The following is a 24,574-nucleotide window of genomic DNA, read 5'->3' on the forward strand; positions in this document are numbered from 1 at the left end:
CTTCCACTTGCCTTCTGGTAACTGTCAGCGAGTCGTCTCTTTTACCCTCTCGCGTTTCTATTGCATCCAGGCGCCCCTTCATGCCAGTAACCTCCGTCTTCACACCGGCCAGGTCTGATTTCCACATCTCCCGGAGATCTAGGAGGAGCTTCTTGATATCACCTTTTGTTGAAGGTGAGTCGTCCGAGTCTGACGTCTCCGACCCATATAACGCGGTTATCGGGGTTGTGGTCTGGGGTTTCTCCCTCTCCACGGACGAGTCAGACTCGCTGTCGCTTCGGGGCCTACTCGGCGCCATTTTGGCCTGTGGAGCTTGTTGCGGCCTTTCAAAGGATCGCCTAATGTCAGGCTGGTGGGGGCTCTCTAGGCGGGCGGTTTTCTTGTTTTTTTTTCCCCCATCTCTCTGTAGTGCTCTCTCTCTCTCTCTAGTGCTTGTTGCTGCTTGGTTTTTGGGTCTCGGGTCAGCGTTTTTGTTGCTTTTGGGTCAATTTTAGATTAGTGAAGCAGGAGCTCCACATAAACATGTCCAGTGTGCTGCTCTGCTAGCCACGCCCCCCCGTGTATGAACGTTTTTATATGTATATTTATAAATGTGAATGTGTGTGAGCGTGTGTGTCAGTATGTGCTTATATAAATGTGAATGCTTGTGTGTGTAATTTCCTTATCGATAGGATGTTAAAAGCAGCATGCATACATTTTTGCCCCAGGTGACCTAGGGATGCCTCTGCATACATCATAACCTTATCAGCCTACTGTTCTGGATACCAGAGAAATTCCTGTTTTCTGTCAATCGGCTTGAAAACATTTTGACCATATCCTCCATGTCACACAACCTCCCTTAACATTGAATTACCATCTGGAAAAATAACACCTGCCGTCATGGACTCCGTTATCTTGCTATACACTCCTTTAAACACATTTTAAGCTTTGAGATGCTTCCAGGGTAACATGAACACAAAACAAACACCAACTGAGGTCTATTTTTTGTGTGATATTTTCTGTAGATGTTTAATAGCTTCTTGGTTGTCATGGCTACAACATAGATGTTCTCTGTGTGCCAAGCCTTTTTTCACATCTTTCATTATTTGTCTAATTAAGGAGGAATGCTCTTTAATTACTAAGCTTGCTATGCTAGCATCATACATTTAAAGGAACACTAAAACGGCATGTTTTTACATCAAAATATCTTCGTCTAATTTTTTTATTTTATTTAATAATGATAATCATTTTATTATACTAAGGCCTCAATTTCATAAGCCTTCCAAATACTTCAATACTGTTAGAAATAACTTCCGAATGATTTATCTCCTGATATCACCATTAAAGTCGATGAGATTTTTTTTGTAGATAAATCATTTGGAAATGATAACTGTAAGGAATCATTTGGAAATCGAGACCTAAATAATAAAGGGTTACTTAGTGACGGCACATATTTTCATGTTCTTATTAGTACATATTTCTGAAAGAGGAGGAATAGATGATGAACTATAATTGTTTGATAGAAGAACCTAAAAGAAGTTGATAACCTCTAGAACCTGCCCCCCTTCTGCAGTCCTGCCTTGAAAGACAAGGATAGGCATTGGTACTCCAGATAACGTGGACTACTTCTCCTATAATTCTCTTACAGCCAATAAATCTGATGAAGCATCAGGGGACATGTAGTCCACAATGCCTGGAGTGCCTGACCCTGTACAAGGAAATGGCCAAGAAATCTCAGACAATCCCGGCTTTCCCATAGATCTCAATGAGAATTTCGCAGAATATTCCCATGTTCACATTTTTGGTGTAATGTTAATATTAGTGACGTCACGAACATAAAATTTTCCGTTCGCAAACGGCGAACGCGAACTTCCGCAAACGTTCGCGAACAGGCAAACCGGGCGAACCGCCATAGACTTCAATGGGCAGGTGAATTTTAAAACCCACAGGGACTCTTTCTGGCCACAATAGTGATGGAAAAAGTTGTTTCAAGGGGACTAACACCTGGACTGTGGCATGCCGGAGGGGGATCCATGGCAAAACTCCCATGGAAAATTACACAGTTGATGCAGAGTCTGGTTTTAATACATAAAGGGCAGAAATCACCTAACATTCCTAAATCACAATGGATATGGATTGACACCTGACATATGACATATTGACACCTTGACATATGGATTGACACCTGTCCTCAGAGACCCTGATACACACTGACACAGAGCAGAATAGGGACTGTTCCCCTACATAGGGTCACTTGGCAGATATGGATTGAAACCTATCCTAAGGATCCCTGATACACACTGACACAGAGCAGAATAGGGACTGTTCCCCCTACATAGGGTCACTTGGCAGATATGGATTGACACCTATCCAAAGGAACCCTGATACACACAGACACAGAGCAGAATAGGGACTGTTCCCCTACATAGGGTCACTTAGCAGATATGGATTGACACCTGTCCTCAGAGACCCTGATACACACTGGGGGGGGGGTTACTGTCCTCCCCCCGCCCCCACCCCTGCGCGGTGGGTGGGGGCCATAAAAATAATGAGGGGGGACCTACTGTCCTCCCCCCCTGGCCCCCACCCCTGTGCGGTGGGTGGGGGCCATAAAAATAATGAAGGGGGGACCTACTGTCCTACTCCCTGGCCCCCACCCCTACGCGGTGGGGGCCATAAATCACAATGGGGGGACCTACTGTCCTCCCCCCGCCCCCACCCCTGCGCGGGGGGTGGGGGCCATGAAAATAATGAGGGGGGGACCTACTGTCCTCCCCCGGCCCCCACCTCTGCGCAGTGGGTGGGGGCCATAAAAATAATGAAAATAACTGTCCTCCCCCCCTGGCCCCACCCCTGAGCGGTGGGTTGGGGCCCTAAAAAAAACAATAAGGGGGGGACCTACTGTCCCTCCTCAGCTTCCACCCCTGAGTGGTGGGTGGGGGCCCTAAATAACCCCCCCCATCAAAGGTGACTAGGGGTCCCCTAGCCCCTAGTCACCCACCCCCCCCACCCCAAAAGAAGTTACCCCCTACCTACCTCCCTCACCCTAAAAAATAGTGAGGGGGGAATAAAATAACTAACCTGTAAAGAAAAATTCAACTTACCATTTGACGTCTTCTTCTTTCTAAAATCTTCTTTTTTCAGCCCCAATAAAGGCCAAATAAAAAGCCATAAGAACCGACGCAATTTAAAAAAAAAAAAAAAACGAGCGCAAAAAATAATAATCCATCTTCACCCATAGAGGGCTCCGCGCAGACTGAGCTCTGCAGGGCGGGGGAAGGCTTTTAAAGCCTTGCCACGCCCTGCAATTAGGCTAAGAACACTCTGATTGGCTGGTTTAAGCCAATCAGAGTGCTCTTTGTCATTTTACACAGCGTGGGAGTATTCTAAAGAAGTTTCCCACGCTGTGTAAAATGACACAGAGCACTCTGATTTGTGGGCTTGTGGAGGGGATTTTTTTTTAGGGCCCCCACCCACTGCTCAGGGGTGGGGGCCAGGGGGGAGGACAGTAGGTCCCCCTCCTCATTATTTTATGGCCCCCACCCACCGCGCAGGGGTGGGGGCCAGGGGGGGAGGACAGTAGGTCCCCCCTTATTATTTTCATGGCCCCCACCCACGAGGCAGGGGTGGGGGCCTTGGGGGAGGACAGTAGGTCCCCCCATTGTGATTTATGGCCCCCACCCACCGCATAGGGGTGGGGGCCGGGGGGGAGGACAGTAGGTCCCCCCCCTCATTGTTTTTATGGCCCCCACCCCCGCGCAGGGGTGGGGCGGGGGGAGGACAGTAGGTCCCCCCATTGTGATTTATGGCCCCCTCCCACCACGCAGGGGTGGAGGCCGGGGGGAGGACAGTAGGTCCCCCCCTCATTATTTTTATGGCCCCCACCCACCCACCGCGCAGGGGTGGGGCAGGGGGAGGACAGTAGGTCCCCCCCATTGTGATTTATGGCCTCCACCCACCGCGCAGGGGTGGGAGCTGGGGGGAGGACAGTAGGTCCCCCCTCATTATTTTTATGGCCCCCACCCACCGCGCAGGGGTGGGGGCGGGGGGGAGGTCAGTAGGTCCCCCCCCCAGTGTGTATCAGGGTCCCTGAGGACAGGTGTCAATCCATATCTGCCAAGTGACCCTATGTAGGGGGAACAGTCCTTATTCTGCTCTGTGTCAGTGTGTATCAGTGATCCTTAGGATAGGTGTCAATCCATATCTGCCAAGTGACCCTATGTAGGAGGAACAGTCCCTATTCTGCTCTGTGTCAGTGTCTGTGGGGAATATCTGCAGTAACACAGAGTGTTTGGAGGGAGTATCTGCAGTAACACAGAGTGTCTGGGGGGAGTATCTGCAGTAACACAGAGTGTCTGGGGGGAGTATCTGCAGTAACACAGAGTGTCTGGGGGGAGTATCTGCAGTAACACAGAGTGTCTGGGGGGAGTATCTGCAGTAACACAGAGTGTCTGGAGGGAGTATCTGCAGTAGCACAGAGTGTCTGGAGGGAGTATCTGCAGTAACACAGAGTGTCTGGAGGGAGTATCTGCAGTAACACAGAGTGTCTGGGGGGGAGTATCTGCAGTAACACAGAGTGTCTAGGGGGAGTATCTGCAGTAACACAGAGTGTCTGGGGGGAGTATCTGCAGTAACACAGAGTGTCTGGAGGGAGTATCTGCAGTAACACAGAGTGTCTGGAGGGAGTATCTGCAGTAACACAGAGTGTCTTGGGGGAGTATCTGCAGTAACACAGAGTGTCTGGAGGGAGTATCTGCAGTAACAGATTGTCTGGGGGGAGTATCTGCAGTAACACAGAGTGTCTGGAGGGAGTATCTGCAGTACCACAGAGTGTCTTGGGGGAGTATCTGCAGTAACACAGAGTGTCTGGAGGGAGTATCTGCAGTAACAGATTGTCTGGGGGGAGTATCTGCAGTAACACAGAGTGTCTGGAGGGAGTATCTGCAGTAACAGAGTGTCTGGAGGGAGTATCTGCAGTAACACAGAGTGTCTGGGGGGAGTATCTGCAGTAATACAGAGTGTCTGGAGGGAGTATTTGCAGTAACACAGAGTGTCTGGAGGGAGTATCTGCAGTAACACAGAGTGTCTGGAGGGAGTATCTGCAGTAACACAGAGTGTCTGGGGGGAGTATCTGCAGTAACACAGAGTGTCTGGGGGGAGTATCTGCAGTAACACAGAGTGTCTGGGGGGAGTATCTGCAGTAACACAGAGTGTCTGGGGGGAGTATCTGCTTGTAACATTTATATGCACTGAAAAATAAAAATATATATATAAGAATAAATTGGAAAAAAAAATGAATGCAGCTTCCGAATGAATCTTAATGGATGCTGTTTAGGAGGTGGGAGGGTCTAGAAGGGAGGGTCTGCTGCTGATTGGCTGGAATGTGTCTGCTGAATGTGAGGTACAGGGTCAAAGTTTACTCAATGATGACGAATAGGGGGCGGACCGAACACCGCTTATGTTCGCCCACCGCCGCGTACGCGAACAAGCTATGTTCGCCGGGAACTATTCGCCAGCGAACCGTCCGGGACATCACTAGTTAATATATACCAAGGTTTTTATCTAGAGTGCACGTGGCAATGGCTGTATGATTGCACAGGCTCTTGATGGCTTTTACTTCAACCATCATAAAAGGAAAATTTATTTAAGTTGCCTACATTTTAAAAGAATGTTATAAATGTTTACATGTTTTGTGCATGTTTCTTTTCAGAGCTGCAGCTGAGAGATTCATAATTCCACTCTCATTTGAATCTCTTACTGTGGGTTGGTTAGCGATGCGTGCCTGCATAGTAAGGTTTAGACATGGATAAACTTAAAGGGGAAATGTTCCTTTTTAATATGTGTGATGTTACAATTTTTAGCATGGGTAATGAGAAAGTACACAGTGCAAACATTTCCTGACTGTGCCTTTTAGGAAACTCAATTCGGGCAGCTAGGGATACACAGGTACAAAGCTGCACATTTGGACAAATGACCACTAGGCAGCTTTCCCCTTAACACGGACTTACTGCCATAGTCCCAGCTACCTACCTACCTCGCTTCAGGCCTACTCTCGCAGGACCAAGTACCTCTTATACTAACTGCACCATAGTTATAGCTGCTCCATCCTTCACTTGACCATTCTGCTATCTCCTACTCTTTACTGTGTTTCAAAACATTTTGTATTTACTGAGAAAGTGTAATTCTGTGATTGTACGCAGCATTCGCATCTATTCTATAAACCCATCAGAACTTCTCAATAACAACAATATCCAATGAAATCAAAATTCTTCCCGTGTAGCCTCAGAGATGTGAGTATAAATACTGTGGGGTCATTGATTGCTCATTACTCTGGGCCTCGAAGGGTTAGAATGACAAATAAATGTCTACAATATTCAGCAATGACTCAACTGTGACTCAGTCTGACATAAGTCTCATTACAAAGTGCTACATCATTGCCCTCTAGTGACTGTTGAAGAGTACAGCATTGAAGAAGAAACATGAATGTAATTAATGATTTTCTAGAACACGGATAGGCAACCTTCGGCACTCCAGATGTTGTGAACGACATTCCCCCCTAATACTCTTACACACATAATGCTGACAAAGCATCATGGCAGGTGAGCAGGTGTAGTCCTATACATCAGGCCGAAGGTTGCCTATGCCTGTATCGAGAATAAAATACAACATTTGAATTATTATGAAGAAAAACAAAGTAACAGTGATTTCAATTCATAATTTATTTGATTTCATTTCCTTGTGTTTTATTATACCTCATCATATGCTTTTTGCTGCATCCTTTACTTACAGATTATTAGAAACCCTTTAACTTTCAATATTTTATAAAACTAAAAGTTTCACAGAAATCTTTAGCAGAATGGGTGAATATTCTCGTGCATTCGCTGCATCCAAAAGAATACAATACTGTGTCTTTTTTTTAATCTCTGACCTTTGATTTGTTTTTCTTATTTATTCTCATTGTTTAAGGTTTTTCACTTAAATGGGAAATTCAAATGTTAAACAAGAAATAGTCGAGCGTTGGTTAGATATTTTAAAATTTAGCTATGCTGGACATTTGAAATTTAAAATAATTCCCAATTCCCAAGTGTCAGTTTGGTGAACAATGTACTTTTCTCTTTATGTTTTATTTTTGAGCGTACTGCAGATCTTCCAGAGGGAGTCAGATCTTGTGACAACACTTTCATTAACAAAATTGGTAGTCCATCAAACATGCGTCATTATCCGTCCACACCCTATCACAGGCTGTAAAAAACAAAACTCTTCTGAAAACACTGATTTCTAGAGCAGAACTGATACTGATTGTTGGACAGATCCACACAGAGATCAAGTGATTTAAACTGAATATTATTTAACATATTGTGATCCTTGTCTGTAGATAGCACGGTCCTCTAGGGCAAAAACATGCACAGTCCTTTGGCTTTTATATAATCCAGGCAACTTTATTGTAAATCCACACAGGAGACAGCAGTAAATGAAAATATAAATCCCTTTAAACAAAAACCTAGCTCGTCTGAGCACTAACTAATATCAGGTTCCCTATCTCTCAGGGGTTACACTAAACAAAACAATATTGGATTCACCAACCTACAGTCTTTGTCTGCTCTCAGCACTCCAGTGCTCTAAGCCAGCCTTGACTGCTTCTTCTCAGCACTCCTAGTGCTCCAAGCCAGCACTCCCAGTGCCTCAAGCCAGCACTCCCAGTGCCTAGTCTCCTTGATTCTCTTACTGGAGAGAACACCCTCTCTCCTACCTGCTTCCGGAGAGGAAGCCAGCAATCCCCCTCTACCTGCCTAGCAGGGAGTGGTTTATTCCCACTGCTACAGCTGATCATCTCCAGCTGAGCAGTGGGCTGGAGACAGTCCAAAAACCCTGGCCTGGATCTATGTCTCCCATGAAAACCACTAAACTGTGGAGTGGAGCATTGGCCCTCCCTTCTCTCCAAATACTCCACCCCAGGGGCCCATAACTAAACAACGCTTTGTGTTGTACAAAACACAAACTACATATACTCCCCCTGGGGTTAAATGGCTTCTCTGCCTTCACTTTATCACATATCCTCCCCCCCAGCTCAGACCCATCGGGTCGAGCGGCCTTAAAACACAAACCGTGAACATTCACGTCACCTAGGGCTGTACCAGCCCTGACTTGCTCCTCAGTTACAGGAAGTGGCCTATTGTAGATGGCTGCTACCTTGCCCCCTTGTAGTTTAAGGAACCTCCGCCCAAGTGGATAACCAAAATAGTTAGCTACCTCAAATCCCAGATAACGCTTAGCAGTGTTAGCGGTCAAACCGTCAGCCCTTACATTACTCACAACTAACTGGACCTTCATCAGGTGTGCTACCCAGTCCACCACGTGAATCACCACATCACCAAGGTGGGCAGCTGCATACTCTCTGTGGTGCCAAAGAATCCTTTTCACCATATGCAACAATAGGGCCGGTGCACCACGCAACCTGAATGGCCATACTTTATGTTCTAATAATCCCTCGGTAGTAGAAAGCGCTGTCCTTACCTTTGCTTTCTCTGTCAGGGGAACCTGCCAATACCTTATGACCAGGTCCAAGGTACTCAGATACCTGGCCTTACTTATACGCTCTTGCGTTTGAGCTGAATGTACTACAGGGCATTTAACATTTACAACCTCAGTGACAAACTCTACCTCTGCCTTGGGGTATGTGCGGGTGTCACCATGTGTACATACAATATTAAACATTTGTCTTATATCACATTTCTCTGGCTGAAGCAGAACACTTTTCAAAGTAGCCTCGCTCCCTGAATCAATTAGTGCTTGTGCACAATTCCCTTCCACCATCACCACTTTTAACTGTGCTGTAACATCACCACCAGTCGCCATACACATCTTTAAGCAGGTCAATACAATCCTATGCAGATCCCTTAATACTATGTCACATTGTATTGTCTCTTCACTCTCAGGACTGTTATATGTAATATGTCCTTGCAGGTGGCAGTTGAAGCATCTGAGCTTTTTCTCAGTCTGGTCTCGTAGCCATAATGGGACTTTTGGGTACACTCTACCATCATATTTATATTGTCCCAGGCTCAGGATCAGGTTTTCTCCTTTCTTTCCAGTTTCCCCGCTAATATGGTTGTTAGCGGATCTAGGCTGAAGTTCAATACGGTGTGGCTCCTTAGCAGCCAAGTTCCGCTCAATCATCATCATCATCTGCTTCCACATCCGCAGCTTCTGATTTGATAATCTCTCAACGTCGGAGTAACTTTCAAGCGCAAACTTTACAAAGGCTTGGTGTGTAATTAGCCTCTTTCTATCAGCTAAAGGCTTGTCAGGGTCTGCAGATATTTGGTCATATTGGTAAGCCTGCATCTTCTGGAAATGGCGGATAAGACTCTGCTTTCGAATCTTCAGCTGGGTCCACTTTTCATCCCACTGCCACACAAGCCACAAGTCATTAATGTTAAGTTCTGGTTCCACATATTCTTTTCTGTAGAATGCAATAAAGGGGACCCCAAAATGCTGATTCCTCATGAAATTTAGGGCCTCTCTGATCTTCTGTATAGTGCTTGGACCCTTCCTGCTGAAGGTGGCTCCAACTTGTCCACGTTCCAGGTAGTCCGTGCTTTTCTGTTGAGATATTGTTGGTGTTGCAAAAGTATTTCTATATATCCAGTCAGCTTCTTCTTCAAGCTCATCATCTTCATCGCCTGCCTCATCAGGTGATTGTTGGAAAGAGACTTCTACATCGTATGGATTTTCCAACATTCTCAATACCCGCTGTACCTCGCTGAAATCTCCCTTCTCAGCTGCATCAATTGCGTTTTGAGCAATATAATTTCTGAGCACAAATGCCGGATTGTTAGAGTCCATTATTTTCACACGTTCAGCCACAAATGTATCATTATCCCCAGTAGTTGCTTGGTCTTTTGACAACCGAGTGCTGTACTTGTGAAGCCATTCTTCCCAGAGTGCACGGTTATTACTCAGTAGCTGGTCTTCACTGGACTCTTGCAGTTTATTGTAGCGTTCGATACGATTAAGCTCCTTATATATGTTGGCTTTTGTTCCATTCAAAGCAAATAACTGAGGGTTACTCTGCGCTAACATCAGCATCACCGACAGTTGTCTTGGATCCATTTTGGGTTTGAACACCACCTTTAACTCGTCCAAGTTACTTTCAAAAGCTGAATTTTCCAGGTGCTCAAGCTCTTCTGTCACCAGCTCATCCTTCACTGGAACAAGTCCCTCCATGAAGGGCTCCACAATACCCTCCATCAGTTCTGCTTGCTCGGCCTTGAGTGGCCACCTCCCAATGTCAGCAATGCTGTCTTCTGGGCTGTCTGGCGGTCTCCCTGCTCCCTCGGGGGTGTCCAGGGACGCAGTCATGGCCCCTCGTTGGGTCATGACAGCCCCGGTATCAAACAGCCGGTCAGGCAGTCCAAGCCCCGCCTTTAATTCCATTATGGTTTTTCCAGAATCTGGCAGCTGTTCCAGGTATTCAGTGCGCCCAGGCATTGTAGATGTAGTCTTTGCCAGTAGATCCAGTTCTACGGCTCCCAGACAATCATTCAAAGGCTTTGTAGCAATACCAGGTGTCTCTGAAATATTTAATTCTGTTACGCCAATGTCACCTACTTTGTCTCTTTCGACTTGGTTGGGCTTAGGTGCGGACGTGCCAATCTTATTCCCACAGTTTGGTTCTATAACTGTCGCTCTCTCTTGGCTTAGATCAGAGGCGGCTACTTTGCCTTTCCTTTTCTGACTTTGTTTTGCCACTACTTCTCTGCCTTGCTTTTGGCTGCCAAACTGTCCAACAGCTGGTCGACATTCTTGGGTAGCCTCGGCTACTAAACAGTGCACCGCATTGTTATACTCAACTGGGGTGCCTTGCTTCTCTCTATTAAGCTCAGCTCCTTCGCTGTTGTCTTCTCTGACTCCCCAAGTCAGTCTGCTTTTCATGGCTTTAACTTGTTCACTTGGGTGTACATCAGCGGCTTCTGCTTCAGTTTTTATTACACAAACCGGCTTGACACTGCTGGCCTCAGTCACAGTCTTTCTTTCTCCTTTTGTTGCCTTGGGAAGATTTCTCAGTACCTTTCTGTTTCCAAATGCCTTTCCAGCTTTCTCTTGAAACATGCAAGATTCAGTGTCTGAGCTTGAAAATGTTTTAGTTTCCAACTCTTTTTCTAAGACTTCATCTGTTGTGATGTCACTCAGAGCAAGTTTGAGGCTTTCACGTGAAGCTGCAATGTTTTGATTTTCATATAAACACTTGTCAACTTCAGTAATCAGTTTGTCTTGTTCTCCCTTCGGAATCCTCTGACCTTTCCTACTTTGGCGCATGTCATCAGTGTCACCATCACTGCCTCTTGACAATTCCGCTTTGTCCTTTAGTTTTGCTGGTCTCATTACTACCTTTTTTTCTTTTGCTTTTTGTTCCTTGGAGGATCCAGCTGCCTTTTCACCCTCTTCCACATTATCACTACTTTCAGGCTCAATTATATCCTTCTTGCCTTCTGACTCTTCTGCGTGTTTCTCAACATAACGCTTTGCTTCCTCCATGCTTTTCAGCTTGCTAAAGACTTCTTCTACTGCCTCTGTTATCTTATGCAGGATGTCAGTAGCCTGGTTACGGGGTCCCTTGTCCCCATGCTCCCTGCAGGGGGCAATCTGCAAATCCTCAGTAAGGGCAGCTCTATGCTCCTGCTGAGCGTCCCTCAGGTTCTTAACCTGTGCAGCCAGGAAACTGTTTGTGCCTTGTTGTTTAGCGGTTGCCTCTTGTTGTACAGCAGTTGTCTGTACCAGAGCCTTCAGCAGGTCCTCCATTATAGCACCACACAGGTAACAGTCTTAAAGGTACAGTGTTTTTTTTTTTTTTTTTTCGATTAGCAGGTCTGACAAAATAAAAGTCCTCAATAAGCAGACCAACGGATGACTGGCACACCCACAGACCCTCAATGTGCTACTGTGCCCGCATTCTCCACCATATTGTGATCCTTGTCTGTAGATAGCACGGTCCTCTAGGGCAAAAACATGCACAGTCCTTTGGCTTTTATATAATCCAGGCAACTTTATTGTAAATCCACACAGGAGACAGCAGTAAATGAAAATATAAATCCCTTTAAACAAAAACCTAGCTCGTCTGAGCACTAACTAATATCAGGTTCCCTATCTCTCAGGGGTTACACTAAACAAAACAATATTGGATTCACCAACCTACAGTCTTTGTCTGCTCTCAGCACTCCAGTGCTCTAAGCCAGCCTTGACTGCTTCTTCTCAGCACTCCTAGTGCTCCAAGCCAGCACTCCCAGTGCCTCAAGCCAGCACTCCCAGTGCCTAGTCTCCTTGATTCTCTTACTGGAGAGAACACCCTCTCTCCTACCTGCTTCCGGAGAGGAAGCCAGCAATCCCCCTCTACCTGCCTAGCAGGGAGTGGTTTATTCCCACTGCTACAGCTGATCATCTCCAGCTGAGCAGTGGGCTGGAGACAGTCCAAAAACCCTGGCCTGGATCTATGTCTCCCATGAAAACCACTAAACTGTGGAGTGGAGCATTGGCCCTCCCTTCTCTCCAAATACTCCACCCCAGGGGCCCATAACTAAACAACGCTTTGTGTTGTACAAAACACAAACTACATATACTCACCCTGGGGTTAAATGGCTTCTCTGCCTTCACTTTATCACAATATTTATTGTGTGTCAGTGAGTTGCCAGTTATGTGGGAGTGTAGCTGGTATTGTTCGTAGGAGCCAGGCAGTAATATGTCTTGGGTTGGGTGTATCAATAAGTACAGTAAGTTTTAAGACTCAATGCTACTTTCCTGGATTGCATCTTTAAATTGCAGTAAGAGGAAGTCAGTGGTTAAACCGCAGCATAAAGCATCACTCATGGTAAAGGCCAGCAGATTGCATTACCTTCCATGATTGCTGCCGTGGGACTGTGTTCAGCTAAGCCTCATTTCATTTACATCCGTAGACAAACCAAGCATTAGCCACAGAAGAACACAAGGCGATACTGTGTTCATCTGATACTTTCTGCTAAAGTGCAGCTGTGTCCAGTCTTAAAGCTGTGGTTTAGCATGTTACTGGTGTAAAATATTATTATTTATTCTTTCTGCGTGTATTACTCCTTCCCATCATATTCTTTCAATTTGTCTACCAAAAGCCCTTCTATGGCCAGTCTACGGCAATGCCTACTGTCCCATTCCTGCCCCTTCTCCCATCTTTAGGCCGACTTCCCTTCATTTGATCCCAGTGGGGCATACCAGCTACACTGCTTAATATGCTCAAATAGTTCAGCTTCTATTTAAGTCCAAAATGGCACAGGACAAAGCAAAGAGGCACTCAAAACTTCCCATTTCTAAGGAAGGGCACACAATTAGTAAAAGAAAAAAAAATAGCCATACACAATGAAATAAGGTATACTTTCTGTGGCGAAACTAACCTCACCACTGGGTCCTGGAGAAGCCTGGTTGCTCGCCTGCTACCTCAGGACTATGGTCCCTGTATTAAACTGTTGCCTCTGCCCTGCAGAAAGACTTGTTCGTGCCTTTCTGCTATGGCGTTCTGTAAATAAAATTTACCGAACAAAGATACGAATGGCCGGACCACCTGTTTAAAGAGTGTGCAGGCAATTTACCTCACAGAAGCTGCGGTTAACTGCAGCTTAATTGTCGAACACTGGATGGCCGTCGTTCGTATAGCCGAACACGTGGCGGCAGCCATCTTTAACAGTCGAACGGCCAGCAGTGTTCATCTCTAAAACTATGAAACTGAAAACGGACACTATTCTTCACGAACACCGCTGAAGCCGCCGACCTCCCTTCTCCTGTATTCATTTGTTTATATGAACGCCGGGCCATTCGGGACTTTGGCTATGTGACCAGAGCTTCCCCAGATAGCTATCCCATGGAACCCATTCGTATACCGAAAGACTGTGTGAAATACTTTGGCTCCATGGTGATTGAACTGTATATATGTGATCTGAGCGCCATTCGGTAATAATGTGCGCTCAGATCTAAGCTATCTGGGGATACGTTGAACATGCATGTCTCATTCGTTCGTTTCAGTATTATATATGTTTATGCATTTTTCTCCCTGCTTGTAAAATGGAGTTTAGCCTCTATCCTTGGAGATAATTGAGTTACTTCGAAATTATCTCCAGGATAGAGAGGAGGGTTTACAATGTGCCTGTGGGAGTGTTTCACTATGTGTATTACTGTGATTGGTTATTGTAGTAAGTTGTCACAGTTTTCCACCAGATCCCCTCTGGAAGTGTCCACCTGGTGGGAGACCTGCATAAATACCGGGCAGTTAGCCCCATTAAACCAGATTCCTGCTTGACCCTCAATACAGAGCCTCGTCTCGTAGTGTAAATAATTTGTATGTTTTTTCCTGTTCGGCGGATTGGTGTATTCGGTAGCTGCCTTCCTATCTGGAAAGGGAATATCTCCTAAACGGCTTTAACCCCTTCTATACCTGGGGTGCCATTACACTTTCTCAAAGCAAAAATAGAGTGAATGAATAAAAAGGGAATAGATGGGAACATGTGGTGTTAAAATGAAGAGATGCAGAGAAGGGTAACTGAAATAAGAATACAGAAGCACAATACATGAGACTAGTGATTCAGTGCATAAAACAGAATATAGGAAAGTGAATGTGTTAGGAATATAAAAACATACATAGAATATTTATAACTCTCCATTTATTCTGCATACCAATTGTCGTACATATATAAATATACAGTAAAGTGTGGTAGTGTGATTGTCTTCTGGAGACCCTAAAAAAATAAAATGACACTTGCTTTTTAGTCCACTAGGGGTCAGTGTGACTAGAGTTCACCTCCTACATCTTTTCTATACAATCATTCCTTCTTTGATAGTTTATAACTTTCCCTCAGTGTCCCAATGATCTGGCCACAGCCAGAGAGCTTTTCCCTTTCCCTTTAAATCACATGTGTAACGGATCACCTGGCACCCCGACTGGGTACCTCCGTTAATGGATGCTCCTAGTGCTTCCTGAGGACTCCAAGCACTCTGGCAGACACCACAATCACCGAATCCGAGAAACCTTTTAAATTCTCCCAAGCATATGAATGCTGTAGACCATTGAATAGGAACCATACGAATAGGCTTGTACTCCTAGCAGTCAACTGGAACAGCATGCAATAAATCCTTCCCCCCAATAATGAGACGACACATCACTTTGAGGGTAAAACAGGAACTCTGGACTGGCTCATCCAGCCTGGCTTTTATTACAATAATCCACATACAGGCCACACCCAGGGGGAGGCATAAAATAACCAATCACATACATGGTTCAGCCCACACATCCCCTCCCCTCAGATAACATTAAACCCAATTATCCGGTACACTTTTCCAGCCAAGTTCTGGATGCACCCCAAAAACAGGGGGTACACATTTAAATCCAGCATCGCTGGATAGCCCTTATTCAGGGGGGAAACATATCCAAAATTCAAGTCATTCGGATGAACAGTTCGGCAGATATGGGTTTCCAAAGATTTGACCGACCGCATGGGTAAAGTATCCGAAAACAGTTCCATGCATTTTGGCCCTGCGGTCGGTCACAAACAAGGGAATGAAAACAGACGAATTGCCTGTGTTATAGAGCCTAGAGAGGGTTTGAATGAATTCCCTTGTTTGTGGGGTTCTTTCTACCGAACGGCGGGTCATTCGGTAGTTTCTATACGAATTCCTGGAAGTATCTCAGCGGTGTTTGCCTAGTCAAGTGTCCGATTTTAGTTCCAGACACTCGACGGCAAAACACCGCTGTTCGGTAGTTTAAGATGGCCGCCGCCACGTGTTTGTTTCCCGAATGGCGGCCACCCAGAGGACAAAGAATACATTACACTGATTGCCAATTACCCGTTTGCAACATTGTTGCAAACTGTAATTGGAGGCACACTTATTCCTGGGTGGTCTGGTTGTTCGGTAGTTTCACTCAATATAATGAATGGAGTGATTCTACCGAACAATCAGGTGAATGCTGCATACATATCACCCAGGTTAAACTTAACACATGAATACATATACAATATTACAGGCAGCACACTAGAACATGCTTCACAGTCTTAAAGGGACAGTAGTCCCAAAAGTCCCAATGTGTCCATAGATGCTGTTAAAAGGGCCAGTAGCAGCAATATACAGTACAATATGCCCAAATATAAATCTTTAACTGTACCAATTTTCCAGGGGCCATAGTCAGCAGGTAAGAGGCAGGCAGCCAGGCCCCTCCAATGCCCAGTGGCGAGGTAGGTTCCGCCACAACATGCCTTGAAAATCCATATACGTAATATTAGGGTAGAAAAGAGGGATAATGGGATTTGGGTCCAAAATAAGGACTGTCCCTCCTAAACAGGGTTTTTTAAGGTATGGGATAGCACATGTATGAATCTCATCTCATTCTTGTCCTCTCATCCACTTTGGAATTTGAAACTCTCTTCACTGACTCCACTTCATGACCCTCACTTATAAGTAAAATCTGTTGATCTTGTTCTCTCCAAGACTATCCACCTCTCTTACAAAATCCGATTCCCTATGTAGACTTGTTCTGCCCTAAACCATATCTCTGGCTCACTTTCGGATTATTTATGTCTTTCTAATTCTCTACCTTCTTCTTGCCCACTCTCTACATCTTTCCCATGGATTCTCTACCTCTGTCCTTCAAATGCTACCTAAAAACTCACAGACGTTTATAAATGACTCCACTAGTCCCAGAATGAATAGCCCCTTGATATAAACCATTTAGCAAACCCATTTTTATATTTTTACTCTGCTCCACACTCTGTGCTGACAAGTCTCGCCTGCTTCCTTTCATTTTAGATTGTAAGCTTGTGGCACAGTCGTCAAATCTTCAATGTTAGTCAGTATATTTCTGAGAAACAAATATTTGTTATTATCAATATACAAACAAATTATAGTAAAATAATCAAAATTCAACTCTGGTATAATTTTGAACCAGTGGCCCCATGTCTTGGACACATGGTCTATGGCAGTTAATGACAAGTTTGTATATGCAATGTTAAGTCCTTCTATGATCAAGTTTTTATCTTAATAAAGGACATATTTTCTGTAAGCTAATAATATATGATTCAATCGTTGTACCTGTTTCCATTTACACCGTGTGTTCATCACTAGACTAATACAGCTTCTGCAAAATTTATCACGTAATAGTAATATAACAATTTAGGATTAAAACAGACACAGACTAGATCAAATGTGTATATTGCTTTGTGTCATGTGAAAACAAAATAACAAAATTATTGACAAATTGAGTCACTTTCCAGTTTTGCCTCAAAAGGGGTGAAAATCCTTCCTGAGTCCAAAATGTCAAATCAATTAATTTCTGGATTTATCAAAATCTGGCATCTTTTAAGGGAATGCATAGATTTTGACAGCACAGTTTCTCTAGGCAGTGAGTGTTATCTCTGTTTTCTTCTAATTATAAGGAATCATTGTCATCGCTTTAGGTAAAATTTCCTTTCCTCAATTCTTAATGGACGATTCCTTTTCCTCCATACAGTCCTGTTAATCAAAATTCACCTATTGCATCTCTTAAAATATACCTTATTTGGTATTAAAAAAAAAATACAATTAAAGAATCATTATAAAGAAATATGTTTTGCTTATACATGTAAAATATGTATTTGCACAATAAAAATGAAAGCGTGTTCTATATACAAATTTCCATTTTTTTCTTGTGTTTATAAGCTAGATACACATGCTTCAAAAATGTTATGTGAATAATTTTCTTAAAAACAATAGAGCAGTTGTAAAGGTGTTAATGGCCCAGTCTTCCCATTAAAGCAACACTCCGAGCACAATAATCACGACAGCTCACTGCAGTTGTTATGGAGCCAATAGTGTCTATGGGCTCTCCATTGTAAGTAAGCAAACAGTTTTTTATCTTGAATCGGCTGGGTGCAACTCACGACTTCAGCTGTTATAGTACTTACAATGTTATTTTAACTGCAGAGATGAACAGTTATATAACTAATATAATTATAATAATTAATTACATATTTACTTATATAATTCTCAAGGAAAAAGTCACGTTAGACCCTGGACGCTACTGCAGTGAATACGCAGCTGTTTGTATTAAACCAGTATAATGTTATAATATTCTCTCTAACAAGCTTATTTCTTTCTAGTGTCAATTTCAGATTTTGTAATCTTTTGTCATAAAATTGTGGATCACCTTTGAACACTTTCCTGTGCCAAAACATCAGCTTGTGAACTGGTACTGAATTGTACACAATGCGATAATCCCGTTTCTATATATCAATAGTAAAAATGATATTTATATTTAGTATCACCTTATATAGCACCAAAATATTGAGCAGTGCTTCACAAGTTAATGTAAAGAAGTGAAAGGGAGTCAGCTAACGATCGGAGCAGATCGTTATAATACTTTGTTGAAATCCAATACATTTCTCCACGGACTGCAGTTCTATATTTTGCCAATTGTCGCCAGTCTAAAGTGTGACAGATTTCTTTCTACACTGAAGATTGATAGTCGAGCAGATTTCTGACAGTGTAACAAAAATACATTGCAAAAGGCTCCCTGGTCTAGAACAAGACTGAAAAATGTCAAATCCCAGTGCTGATCCATTTCTTTTGCACCTGCTGTTGGATATCACCTCTTCCCATTCTTCATTCGCTTTCAGTGTTGAATATATTATTTTGTCAGATGGAATGAAAGAACATAGGATAGAGGTAGAGCGCACAGAATCTTAGCCTCATACAATATTGATGTGACTATGATACACTTTTTTTTCATAATGTTACAAAAGGCTCACACGTAATTGCATTATAAAAATAACATTGTTATTTTTAAGCTGTTCCCAGTGGGTGCATAGCTGAGGAATCTTGCAGGAGTCCAATTTTAAGTATAGTATTTTATATATATGTTTTTACATATATATGTATTGAATTTCATTCAAGGAGGTCTGGCAAGGGTACCAGGGGGACAATTGTCTCCAGTGCTGCTAACATGCTGTAAGGGTTCCCTTCTCACACCAGCGTCATTCTACCTAGCCTAACAATACTGTGCATCACTCCTGCATAAATATTGACACAGGGCTTCCTAACCAGTGACATCTCAATAGCGACGCGCGCCATTCATGCATCAATATTGAAGCAGTACTTACTGTTCAGCAATGCCTTGTGCCTTCAAGGCGTCAGTAATGATGCAAGATGTTCACCATTGAACCAGCATCTCCATATTGACCTTGTGCATTGCATCAGTAACCAGAATGATGCAGCATGCATTATCTTTAACTGTATATAAAGTATCAAATAGTATCAAATATAAAGTATAAAAATAACGCAAACATGGCATCATTCCAGCATTGCCGTTCTATGATATTTTGGTGCCATTTATATGATGTCAGGTGCTAGCCCTTTTTGAACTCTTCTAGCAGAGCTCAATGCCTTGTTGGGGTTTTTAGTTGCCCGAAAGTGTCTTCCTGTGTTATTTGATTATCTGGTTATTGACTTTGGCTTGTACCTTGATCGCTGATCTCTCCTGTTCTGATCTAGGCTTGTTTTTTCATTCTGTCGCTATTCTGTGTTTCTGTATTCCTTTGACCACGGTTTGCTATTTGACCATTCTATATCTGTTTTACACATTTCACCTGGCCACATCTAAGGACTGATATGCATGCTTTTTTCTTTGCTATCATACATTTGCATGTTGGGACTCTCTACATTCCTGACACATACTTCTTGGACTGGTGACTTGTAATAGCAATCCTCCACAGGCTGTGACCCGACCACTTGAATATTTCCTGGTGAACTGCAATATCAGGGGCCAATGAAGTTGCCAGATCAGGATACGTATGATGGTTGATTATTTTATTTTTGGAGGATTATTTTCAATAATGTCTCTTCTTACCCCTTCTCCATTTGCATACAGGCTAACATGGTCTCATACTTACATACCGTATATACTCGAGTATAAGACGAGTTTTTCAGCACATTTTTTGTGCTGAAAAACACTAACTCGTCTTATACTCGAGTCAGTTGTCTGTATTATGGCAATTTTCATTGCCATAATACAGACAAGGACCGGGGGCTGTCAGGAAGCTGTTACTTACCTTCACCGCAGCTCCTGTCAGCTCCCTTCTCTCTTCTCCGGTGCGTGCAGCTCCCAGGTCAGCTCCCTCTGCAACTCTCGCGAGAGCCGCGGGGTCAGAGCGTTGCCACGGGTTACCGTGGCAACGCTCCGCGCGGCCGCGAGAGTTGCAGAGGGAGCTGACCTGGGAGCTGCACGCACCGGAGAAGAGAGAAGGGAGCTGACAGGAGCTGCGGTGAAGGTAAGTAACAGCTTCCTGACAGCCCCCTCCTACAGCCCATCCACTGGACCACCAGGGAGTGAGAGCCCCCCTCCCTGGCCAGCTAACAAGCAGGGAGGGGGGACGAAAAAATACAAATATTAATAATAAAACAAAAAATAATTAAAATAATAACATAAAAATAATAATACAAATAATAATAAAATAAAAAAAAATAGTTACCTAAAAAAAAATAACATTTAAAAAAAATATTAAAATAATAATTAAATAATAATTAATAAAATGCCCACCCCCCACCAATGCTCTGCACTCATACACACACACACTGCACATACACACACTGCACTGCATTCATTATAAACACACTGCATTCATACACACTGCACTCACACACACTGCACTCATATACACACACTGCACTGCATTCATTATACACACACTGCATACACACTGCACTCATACACACACACTGCACTCATACACACACTGCACTGCATTCATTATATACACACTGCATTCATACACACACACACTGCACTCATATACACACTGCACTCATATACATGCACTGCATTCATTATACACACTGCATACACACTGCACTCATACATACACACTGCACTCATACATACACACTGCACTCATATACACACTGCACTGCATTCATTATACACACACTGCACTCATACACACACTGCACTCATACACACACACACTGCATTCATACACACACACACTGCATTCATACACACTGCACTCATACACACACACACTGCACTCATGCACACACACTGCACTCATGCACACACACTGCACTCATGCACACACACTGCACTCATGCACACACACTGCACTCATGCATACACACTGCACTGCATTCATTATACACACACTGCACTCATACACACACACACTGCACTCCATTCATTATATACACACTGCACTCATACACACTGCATACACACACACTGCATACACACACACTGCATACACACACACAGCACTCACACACACACACTGCATTAATTATATACACACACTGTAAATAAATATTCAGTTAATATAATTTTTTTAGGATCTAATTTTATTTAGAAATTTACCAGTAGCTGCTGCATTTCCCACCCTAGTCTTATACTCGAGTCAATAAGTTTTCCCAGTTTTTTGGGGTAAAATTAGGGGCCTCGGCTTATATTCGGGTCGGCTTATACTCGAGTATATACGGTAGTTACATAGTAAGATTGGCTGTAAAAAGGCTCAAGTCCATAAAGTTAAGCCAATTTTTGATCCTCATGCTGCTTTCTGTACTTTATAATCTCCAGGTTCCATTCACCTGATTCTCCAGTAAATTCTATGTTTTCATACTCCCTTGCTTCATGACCAATTACAGGCCCACTCTACCCTTGATTCATCAAATAGTTTCAAGTCATAACACTATCTATCACGCCCAATCTTTTTCAGTTTCCCAATCTAATGAAATTCTAAACAATTACATGTTCTCACTGTTTCTTGCCTTGTTCAACAATTTTAAGCTCCCCTTTCCAGTGCCTCTCTAGAGCATCTGAATTGGATCTTTTGGGGGTTATTTGGGGATGCAGCCTATAACTGCCAATTCTCCCTTTCCTGAGAGCATATATCAGTGGTCATCAGTGGTTTAAACAGAAAATTGTTTAGATGGCGCCCGACCTTTCAACCTCCTTTTTTCCGACCAAGTCCTTGGCTTCACTGAAGAAGTCTCGGACTGGACGCTGGTGATAGGATCAAGTATTAGTATATACACTGTTACTAGCTTCTCAGAAAAAAACATGCGTGAAAAGTACATACCTTCTTATACCTTTTCACGAAAGACCAATAATACTAGATTAACTTAATTGTATTCTATGCAGAATTCAGTAGAAGTATGATTTATAGTGTGTCATTGGATGCGATCTATTTGGATTTTACTAAGGCATTTGATACTGTTCTACACAAAAGGTTAGAGAACAAACGAGAAATACTTGGTTTTGATTACAATTATTCTTCTTGGATTGCACATGGGCCCAAAGATAGAGTGCAGGAACTAATCATGCGCATGCATACTGATTTCATAATGGAAAGTAATCATAGACCAGAAATTGGCTGTGAGATCTCTTTTAGTTCTTGATATGAGTGGATATCAGGTGGTTAATTAGAACGTAAGAGTTCCATTCAGAGCTGAGAATATTTTTTCTCTCATTGGCCTTGCTTCAGACTCATCTTCTGGCCACAATGATACAGTGAGGAAGAATAGGTCGAGGTAACAAGCTGTTGACTTGGATCAAGACCTGTGTGAGACACCATGTTATGCACATCAATTCTTATTACATATTTTCAGTAAAAAATATAATGGCTTATAAAACAGGAATAATGTATTTAGAAACTAAATTATTTCTCTAATTTCTTCCTGGAGATCTGCTGGTCTGCCTTTTTAATATTTTAGAGCACTGATAGAATACGACTGCTTGTTAATGTAATTGGCCTTGAATGCACGAACCTGTCCTATTAATGTGATAATTATTACTAAGGGTGTGTAACTATTTATACTTGGCAGCTTTTGCTGGTGCAATTTGAGATAATCATGTCAAGTTTTAACTCTTGCTCTGCCAGTCAAAGACAGCATGTTATTATAATGTGTAGGATATCGATGTTGGTGCCTACGATTCACAATGCAGATATCTGTGCATTAGAAATTTCACTTTCTTTTGCAAGCAGTGGAAATGCAGTTCGCCACTATCTGCACCACCTTGGGTATCACCTGGTGTTTCCAGATCAACCGTGTTTTCCTTTATACATTTGATTTCTCTGTAATGATTAGCTTTGTAAGAAGTGTTCCACTGCATTATGTAGAATTTGTATGCTGTAGCTAGGAAGAAAAACTGTTGATTAAAGGACCACTAAAATCACCCATTTGCAAAAAGAGAAAAAACGAACCACACTCCTATCACATGAAGATCCGGGTGCTAAACTGAACCAAGGGCCAGCACCAGCCCCAGGAGTAGGTAGCACTAGTAGAAAGAGGATCCAGGCACGCTAAGTATTTTCAAATGTGTTTATTGGGACAAGTGAGACACCGCAACGTTTCGACCACTAAAAGGGCTTTTGTCAAGCATTCTACCACTAAAATCACCAAGACCACTTTATTTCAATATGTTTTTTTTTTTTTTTACATTTTTATGTGTGTCGTTTTGTGGAAACTGTAATGTTAACATAGAAGAGTTAAATGCACCTCTAGGGGAACTTCTGCCACCAAAACTGAGTTAAACTTGGCTGCTGAGTCTTGGTGATCTAAGCCAAGAGGCACAATGACCGCGATGAGACCAGTACAGCGAGGGAGTAATGGTAAGTAAATCTCCCCTTTTAAACCGTTACAGTGGGGCCACCTATATGTAGATGAACATTATAGAATTAACATTACATGTTTGTACTCCTAACACTTTAGTGTTCCTTTAAAAGTTCTACATAACACCGTCTTCATGTTCTGTTCATCATCAAGATGTGATAAGTGTCTAGGAAAGGTTGGTGTACCTGGGAAATCTGGAATGTTACAACTTTTTGAGCATGGGCATCATCAAAAGTTCTAATATGCAAATTGTTAAATATGACCTGTGCAGAAATAAATATACTTTTAAAATTTACTTTGCTATCCGTGTTCACTATATTTTATTTGTATGTAGACTATAAACATGTAAAAATCTGCAAAGGTCCAATAATCCTCTTTAACACACTAAGAAGAGAGATATTAAAAGTAAATTTGGCATTCCTTCCCTTAAATGCTAGATGATAATTCTTTCAAAACTGTGAAAAAGAGTTTTATATGTGGAACCATTTCCTTATATTGTACCTTTAATATCAAGCCGTGTAGATCTTTATTCAATTCAAGTTTTATTTACAAGTGTGTACTCTATTATTTGAATCAAACTCCTAATTTAAATCACAAAACAATGTTTTCATTTGATATTGAGATTCAAAGAAAATGTGTTTCTGTAGATGCTGATTTTTCAACGTATGTCTTTCGGTTTTCTTGCAGATGGTGAACTCATGGATAGACAATCCCACCTAGGTGAGAAGATCTGCACTTTGTAGCTACTACATAAGTTCCTTGTGTCAATACCCCATTTGTATCAGTGTGTTTTAAGGGTTCCTCTAGATGAGAACAAGTGATGGGGGAAAAAGACTGTTTCCTACAGAACTTTGGCGTGTTGATTCCCAATTGGTTGGGGTGTTCGAAGGCATGAGAAATATTTTTTTGCAATTGCAATGCCATTGATAGACTTCTTGCTAGAGAAAGCTAA

General features: G+C 42.9%; 1 protein-coding gene across 3 annotated transcripts in view; it reads left to right on the forward strand.

Annotated features, from left to right (window-relative positions):
- Positions 1-24,574, forward strand: part of ADCYAP1R1 (ADCYAP receptor type I) — a 233,279-nt gene that overhangs the window by 131,324 nt on the left and 77,381 nt on the right. For all 3 annotated transcript variants that reach the window (XM_063452737.1, XM_063452739.1, XM_063452738.1), the window contains exon 5: positions 24,310-24,342. In XM_063452737.1, the coding sequence (XP_063308807.1) occupies positions 24,310-24,342 (33 nt within the window). The remainder of the gene's footprint in view (positions 1-24,309; positions 24,343-24,574) is intronic.

The sequence above is a fragment of the Pelobates fuscus genome, chromosome 4, assembly GCF_036172605.1.
Source record: "Pelobates fuscus isolate aPelFus1 chromosome 4, aPelFus1.pri, whole genome shotgun sequence".
NCBI classification, from domain to species: Eukaryota; Metazoa; Chordata; class Amphibia; order Anura; family Pelobatidae; genus Pelobates; species Pelobates fuscus.